This window comes from Schistocerca nitens, chromosome 1 (assembly GCF_023898315.1).
Source record: "Schistocerca nitens isolate TAMUIC-IGC-003100 chromosome 1, iqSchNite1.1, whole genome shotgun sequence".
Lineage (NCBI taxonomy): Eukaryota > Metazoa > Arthropoda > Insecta > Orthoptera > Acrididae > Schistocerca > Schistocerca nitens.
The window spans coordinates 694,666,290-694,674,389 of record NC_064614.1 but is presented as its reverse complement, the minus strand read 5'-3'; the positions used below and the strand labels follow the sequence as shown (position 1 = coordinate 694,674,389).

Genomic DNA, 8,100 nt, shown 5'->3' with positions numbered 1-8,100 from the left:
GAGGCATTCCTAAATAAATAAATTTTCGGCTGTTATCTATATATTTTATGCTGAACATATTATTTAATATTTTGGCAGAAACTGAAGATAAGAGATACTGATGGACAGACAAGCATCTTTCTTTTTCTTCTTACCTTGGCCAACCATATGTAACAGCTTCACTCTGAAATCTCCCAGAAGTATCAACAAAACTGAAAAATGTGGGGAGCCATGCCACAACTTTTGCATCTGCTTTGTTATGAGAATTAATGCTACTATATCCACAATGGAATGTAACTAACTATGAGTATGAAAGTTTATTCTAAACACAATAGTACATTTAGTATTAAATGAACCTTTTACAGCAGTTCATGGTGTTTATTGAAGATCTGTACATTTTTCAGCAGACAACCTTTCACGAGTAGATGATTTCTTATAAATATGCGAACACAAACGGTTGTTTTCAGCTAACAATGTTATTGCAACATGTATTTCATCCAAATAGTATTTACACTTCATCATCATATGCAGTAAAAATACTTATGGAGCCTGATATCTTTGAAGTGTTTGCTGCAAAACAGATATAGGGCTTCTGACTTCTGTTGGACATGTTAACTTTTCATCATCACACTGTCCTGTTGATCAAATTTATGAGCTGCTTGTAGAGAAAACAGTGCCTGCAATTATTAAAGATTGTATTAGTATTTATTAGTATTTAGTATTTAATAAAGCATCTTTAATAAAACATCTTAAATAAAAAATTAATATTTAATAAAAACATCTTTAATAAAAAAATCTTCTGGCAGGTCAAAGACAGTATTAATCGTTCTGCACAACTGCAAACATTATTGTACTTATACTTGATGTCATCATGAAGAATGTCCATTTATTAGGGAAATGACATATTTGTAAAAGGATACTCTTTCATTCACTCACTTTCACACTGTGTGCCATAAATTCCATAATAATGCAGACCCTTCAGGAATGAGGAGGGAGACAAAACCTACTTCACTGAAGCAGGCACTGTGTGCTACTTCTGTAAAGTCATGCCAGTCTGTCCACATTAGTATGAAAATTACTTCTATGTTACTTAGTGAGCAGAAAGACAGCTACTTTGTTTTGTGTGTGTGTGTTGGGGGGGGGGGGGGGGGTCTTGATCCCTGATCACTTGATTTTAAGACTTTTATTCCAATTACTAGTTTCGGCAGCATCGTGCTGTCATCCTCATATTGTCATTACAGTGTATGAAAAGAAAATAGGTACTCAGTAATCTGCAAGAGATACAACCACTTTTTGGGATGACCCAAATTTTACAAAAACTTTTACATACCTTCTCGTATACGTTCACACACATATGATGTCGTTGACATTTTGAGAATGAAGTGTAAATACATTAAAGAAAACTCCACATGGTTTGTCATTTATAAAACAGAATGTTCCCAAATGGGTTGCCAAATGAATAAAAGCTGAAAGTACAATGTACACAGCACCAATTGAGTAAAAACTATACACCATGTTGAAAAACTCACATGGACTAAACTGAGACGCCGCAGCACCCTTGTGACTTGTCGTGTAGACGTCAGGTGCCACTATCTTATTAATCAGTGCTGTATTGACATATTTTGAAATTAGACCCATGATATTTCTTATACACAATTTTAAAAAAACATGTTATGTACTATAGGAAACACATAGGTATATCCTTATGCTGATTCATGTATATAGAGACGTGGCACATTCCACAAATATAAATTGCATGCATGGAAAAACATTGCTCAGACTTGCAAATCATTATTCATAAATTCTTCTACGGAGTAATAACATTTCTCCACTAATAACTTGTGCACCTTTGGTTTCAGTTGCCCTAGCTCCATGCTGTTTATTTGTTTCTTTTTTAGCATGTTCCAGATGTTCATGCCCATATATTCTGGGGTTTGTGCATGTAACTTTGACCTATGAGTAGGAAGCATGAAGTTTGTCTTGTTCCTAGTGCTGTTTTGATGCTTAAAATTGTTGTCTGTGAATAACGTAGGGTTACTGTATAGAAAAATAATCAGCTCATAGATGTACAAACAGGGGGCACTTAATATTTTTAGATTTCTTAACAGTGGGCGACAAGATTCTGTGGTCTTCTGTAACACATATTTCTAACAATTGATTTTTAAAATTTTAATATTCTAATGATTTTGCTTGTATTACCCCAAAAGATAATGCCATACCCTATAACAGCTTCAAAATAGCTGTGATAAACAACTTTTCTTATCTCCATCCTAGTTGAATATGACAAAATCTTCATAGCAAAGGTCAGGCTGTTTAACTTATTTGCTAAGTGAAGACCAGGATAAATTTTGGTCCAAATGTATTCCTAAAAATTTAACACAATCTGAATCTTCCAGTTCCTGGTTTCTGCACGTAATATGAATTTCATTTATGTTAGAGTTTTTAGTTTTAAACTGCAGTAAATGTGTTTTTCCAATATTCAATTTTTACCGATTTAGTTGGAATTAGTTTTCTAAACTGTCTAGTAGATTTGTGACAGTTGACGGAATTTATTCTGAGTGATTGCTTTCTATGAGGGCAGACATATCATGAGCAAATGAAACTGAGTGTGAATTTGTGTTTAGTGGCAAGTCATTTATGTAAAGTAAGAATAAAATTGGACCCACAATTGAGCCTTGTGGAATGCCTTGTGAAATAATCGTCTGTTCAGAGAAGAAATTTCCCTTGCTTGATGATACAACTACTCTTTGTTTTCTCTTTGTGAGGTATGACCTGAACCACTCTAAAACACGACCTCCAATTCCGTATTTTTCGATTTTATACAGGAGCAATTGATGGTTTACACAATCAAATGCTTTTGAGAGGTCACAGAGCAATCCTGCAACTTTGCTAGACTTGTCTAAGGCAGAACAAATTTTTTTCACAAACTAATTTATGGCTTCTATTGTGTTTTTGCCTTTCTGAAAGCCATTCTGATTATCTGACAGTATGTTTGATTTTTCTATAATTTTTTGAATTGCATTACTACCACTTTTACAAATATTTTTGAGAAAACTGGGAGAATAGAGATTGGGCGGTAGTTCCCCATAGCTTCTCTTAAACCTTTTTTGAACAAAGGTTTTACCTCTGCATTCTTCAGGGCATCTGGAAAGTGGCCTTCTTCGAGTGATTTATTGATTATTGAGCATAGGGGATGAACTATTATCCTGGCAGCTGACTTAATTACTTTAGTAGGTATGCCATCCCACCCTGCAGAATTTTTGTTTTTGAGCTGTAATATAGTGTTCTCTACATCTTTGGCTGAAATTTTTTAAGATTTGTTAAACCATTCTTCCGCCTTCTGACATAATTGTACTTTTTTGGTATAACCATCTACATCGGCAACTGATTTTGATAATTTATAAAAAAAATGTTAAAAGATTCTGAAATCAGAGCAGGATTTGTTGTAGTTTTATTTCCCACCTGAATTTTGGAGATAACTTTGCTGTTTGTTCTCATACCCAGTTCTGATTTTACGACAGACCAGACTGCCTTTGATTTGTTTTCATGAGTCAAGATGTATTTATTATGTACCATTTCTTTTGCAGCTTTCACTACCCTTTTAAATAAGCCTTTATACCGTTTGACATAATTTATGAAAACAGGGTCTTTGTTGTATTTCAACTCCTTGTGTAGTTGTCTTTTCTTCCAACTGGATATTTTTATTCCAGTGGTGACCCAATTTAGCTTATTTGAAACCTTTGTGTGCAATACTCTAAGTGGAAATTTTCATTAAATACATGTAAGAAACTTTCTAGAAACCTGTTAAATTGTACAGAGATTGGAGTATCATCTTCAACTTGCCACTCCAGCTCTTCTAATTTAGAGCAGAACTGTTTTAAATTTTCAGCAGTAAAATGCCTTTCGCTATAAGCATTTTTAGTGCTTGGTTCATTTGCATTTTCTATTTCAATGAACAAAGCAGAGTGGTCTGAGAGTCCTAATTCCACACATAACTTATTTGCATCATCAAATTTATAATTCGTTAAAATTTTATCAATACAGCTTCCTGTATTTTCGTTTTCTCTTGTGATTTCCATGAAATTTACCTTGAAACCAAATTTTTGGATGAAGTCCATAAACTTTATTGAGTCATTTGTTTGATTTAATAAATTTATATTGAAATCAGCTGCTATTAATACCTTTTTCTTTTTCTCATTGATGACTTTCTGTAAAAGATTTTTTAATTTTGGTAAAAATAATTTTGTTATCTCTACACCTGGGATTCTATATATAGAAACAATAATAATATTTTGTTTTTCTAATTCAATTGAGCAGCTTTCAAATACTCCTTCTTCATTTAGAAAATTGAAATCATATTTTACTTTATACTGTACAGAGTTATTTACAAGTATGTACAAGCCCCCATGAATACTATTTGTTCTACAAAAACTTGAGACTACATTGAATTTTTTTAACTTATTTAAAATTATTATACTATCTTCAGTAAGCTAATGCTCGTTTAAACGAACAATTTTAATATTTTTACATTCTGCGAGTGAAATTTGTAGTTCATCAATTGTATTCATTCTTTCATTTTGATGGATTGTAACCATGCCATTTATGTTCAAGTGGATTAAAAAAGTGGTGTTTTTTGCCTAAGGTTTCAAGAATAGCTTTCTTTATACGATTTTTACACTTCCTATTCTCTTTTTCCTTATTTACAGTTTTTGTTGGAAAAGTTTGGGAACCAGTACAATCATGAATAAAAACGTTTCTTACCTTTGTATTTGCCTTAGGCTCACTGGCACTAAAAAATGCTATAAGTGCAATGATTGTTTGATTTTTCTATCTGGGAGTCGAGTGGTTGTTGCTGTTGTACTGGGTGATGGTGGTGGATTGATTTCTGCTGCTGTGCTGGTTGTTGATGGTGGGATGGTTTCTCCTGCTGGGAGTCAAGTGGTTGTTGCTGTCATACTAGCTGTTGGTGGCATTAGTACATTATTATTTCCTTTCCAGCACCATATTTTAACTGTTGATCTTTGCAAACATACCGCAAATTCAATGTGAAAGCAAATGTTTTTATTCTTGCCATGACAAATAACTTTTAACTATGTACCACCCCACTCCCCCTTTTTCCCTCCCCCCTCCTCTTTCTGCCCCATTCCCTATACATTTCCCTACACATTTCCTAGAATTCCATCCCCGTCCTGCCCCCCCCCCTCCCTCATTGCCTCCTTTCCCCTCCCACTTTCCCCTCTCCCATGTCCCCCTTTCCCCTCCCCTCCATCCACCCATCCTCCCACCCCCTTCCCATGGTTTCTTGATTTATTGTTTTAAGGTGCGTACAATAGTTTTTTTGTATGACTGGGCTTGGGTGGATTAGTGAATGCTATGTGTAGGATATAAATAAAAAAATCATCGTGTAAGGTCATCAGCTATTGTGGTGTATTGGGCGCCTTATAGCACTTAATGATAGTCTAGGAGGATTACAAATGTTTGTTACCATTACATTTGTCCATACATGTAATTTATATTGGTGAAATACACCATATATCTGTGCAAGAATCAGGTGTAAAGATTTACCATTGTGCTTCCTATAGTATTATATGTTGCTTTTTTTTAAAAAAAAAATTGTGTATAAAAAAATTTGTGGGTCTAATTTAAAAATATTTCAATATATCGCAAATTAATATGATCGTGCCACCTAACATCTACACGGCAAGTCACAAGGGTGCTGCAGCACCTCAGTTTAGTTCTTATGAGGTTATCGACACGGCATGTAGTTTTACTCTATTGGTGCTACGGATGTTGTACTTTCACCTTTTATTCATTTGAAACGCATCTGGGAGAATACTGATTTATACATGTCAAACCATATTGATTTTTAATGTATTTACACTTTGTTCTCAAAAATGTCAACAACACACATTTATGAACATATACGCAGAGGTATATAAAACTTTTTGTAAAATTTGGGTCATCCCAAAAAGTTGCTGTATCTTGTGCAGATTACCACGTACCTATTTTCTTTTCATACTGTGTAATGCCAAAGATGACAGCAAATTTAATGTGAACAGCAGTTTTAACTAGAAATCACATATCTGATTTCAACTTTCTGACAAATTGTGGAAGATACTGTTGCACCTAAGTTTTAAGTATTTAGAGATTCTCGTTTTTCTGCCTAATGTCTGCAAGCTACTTGTTGAAGGTTTTTGCACTACATTATAAAATTCCTTTCTTCAGACAGGGTAATGTCTATGTAGAAATTAGTTTTACTTCTATTATTGTGGTGAATTTCAGAGTTCATCTTAAATTCATTCTTATTACTTACCATAAATGTCATTAGAAAGTGAATATATAAGTATGTGATTATAAAAATTCTAGATCCAAGAGAGACGTCTGCGAGGATTTCGGTTAACATTTTTACACAGTTTTTTTTCTTTTTCTTTTTTTTTTACCTCACACTTTTGTATAATAAATATTTGTTCCATCTTGGCTGCGTTGCCCCAGAAGACTATGCTAAAGGACAGTATATAATGGAAGCAATGTCGTCTGCATGCCAACACAGAGAGCGAGATTTCTCCACTAAAGATTTTTTATTGATATTCTTTTTGATTCCAGTTTTTTCAAAAACTCAGTACTGATTGTAAAGTAAGCTGAATCATCTCACAATCTTTGCATCTTGTGGAAGTGTTGTTGTTGATCTTGAAACTCTCGACAAATCCTGCATGCCCCATTGTAGCTTGTTATTGTGCTTCCACTGAAAGAATTTTGGCTCATTGTCCAATACCTTCAACTTATTGCTGAATACTGGTCTCTCACGTCAACAATGCCAACCATTTCCTTCACTGACTCTCCAGCATTCCACCCCTTTACCTCCTAGATCATTATTCATCACTGTTGATGCCACTTCCATATACACCAACATCCCTCATGCACATGGTTTTCCCACTATTGAACACTACCTCTTCCAACATCCTTCAGACTCCAGACCAACTACCTCATTCCTCATAAATCTTACTAACTTTATCTGAACCCACAACTACTACTCCTTTGAAGGGAAGGTATACAAACAAATCTGTGGCACAGGCATGGGACCCTTTTATGCCAACCTGTTTATGGGTTATCTAGGGAAAACCTTACTAGCCTCCTAAAACACCAAACCCCTGGTGTGGTTCAGTTTATTGTGATATCTTTGTGATTTGGAGTTCTGTCCACATTAAAACCACCCAAGGTATCTGAATTTCTACACCTAACATCCCTTACACATCTAAAATCCTGGCCATCTGGGGATGGCATATCTGCAGTAACAAGAATTCTCTTTCCCAGTATGCTGAAAGTCTCACAAAGTCCTTCAAAGACAGGCACTATACCCAGACATAATCTGCAAACAGATTTCCCATGGTATATCCCCACATACCCCATTTCTTCCCTCCACCCCCAAGAACCAGCTGAGGAGCACTCTCTTTGCCACCAAATACCACTTCAATCTGGAACAACTGAACCACATCATTTGTCAGAGATCATATCCCAGTAGAAGACCCAAGTGCAAGACCTGGTCAGTCAAGCACCCAGCACTTCCCATTCCAGTCCTGTCACAGGCTTATTCTATCCCATCAGAGGTTAGGCCACTTGTGAAAGCAATCATGTCATATACCAATTCTAATACAAGAATGGCACAGCTTTTTATGTTGATGTGTCTACCAACCATCTGTCCTACCAGATGAATGGACACTGCCAAACTTTGGCCAAGACCAAAGCGGACCATCCTGTGGCACAACATGTAAGTAAACATAACATGCTTGGTTTCAGTGGCTGCCTCACAATGTGGCCTTCTGGATACTTCCCTCCACCACCAGGTTTTTAGAACTGCGCAGATGGGAGTTATCTTTGCAACACATTCTCTGTTCCCAAAATCATGCCAGCCTCAGCATATGGTAATTTACTGCCCCACTTCCACCACTAAACAGATTTCGCCCCCCTGTGCCCTACCACCACCTCCCGATTCACATCCTGTCACCATCATTGTGCGACACTCCTCACCCCATTGGTTTTTCCCCTTTCACAGCTCCTTCCCTATTCCGATCCCATTCACCCCTAGACTTCTGACTCTGTACAGGGCAGCTTTGTACTGCATGC

The 8,100-nt window shown here is 35.9% G+C and overlaps 1 protein-coding gene across 2 annotated transcripts in view; it reads right to left on the bottom strand.

Moving 5' to 3' along the window:
- Positions 1-336: 336 nt before the first annotated feature.
- The window catches only part of LOC126259512 (protein SERAC1), a 151,979-nt gene continuing 144,215 nt past the window's right edge, over positions 337-8,100 (bottom strand). For both annotated transcript variants that reach the window (XM_049956368.1, XM_049956377.1), the window contains exon 10: positions 337-656. In XM_049956368.1, coding sequence (XP_049812325.1) covers positions 605-656 — 52 coding nt within the window. In that variant the 3' untranslated portion in view covers positions 337-604. The remainder of the gene's footprint in view (positions 657-8,100) is intronic.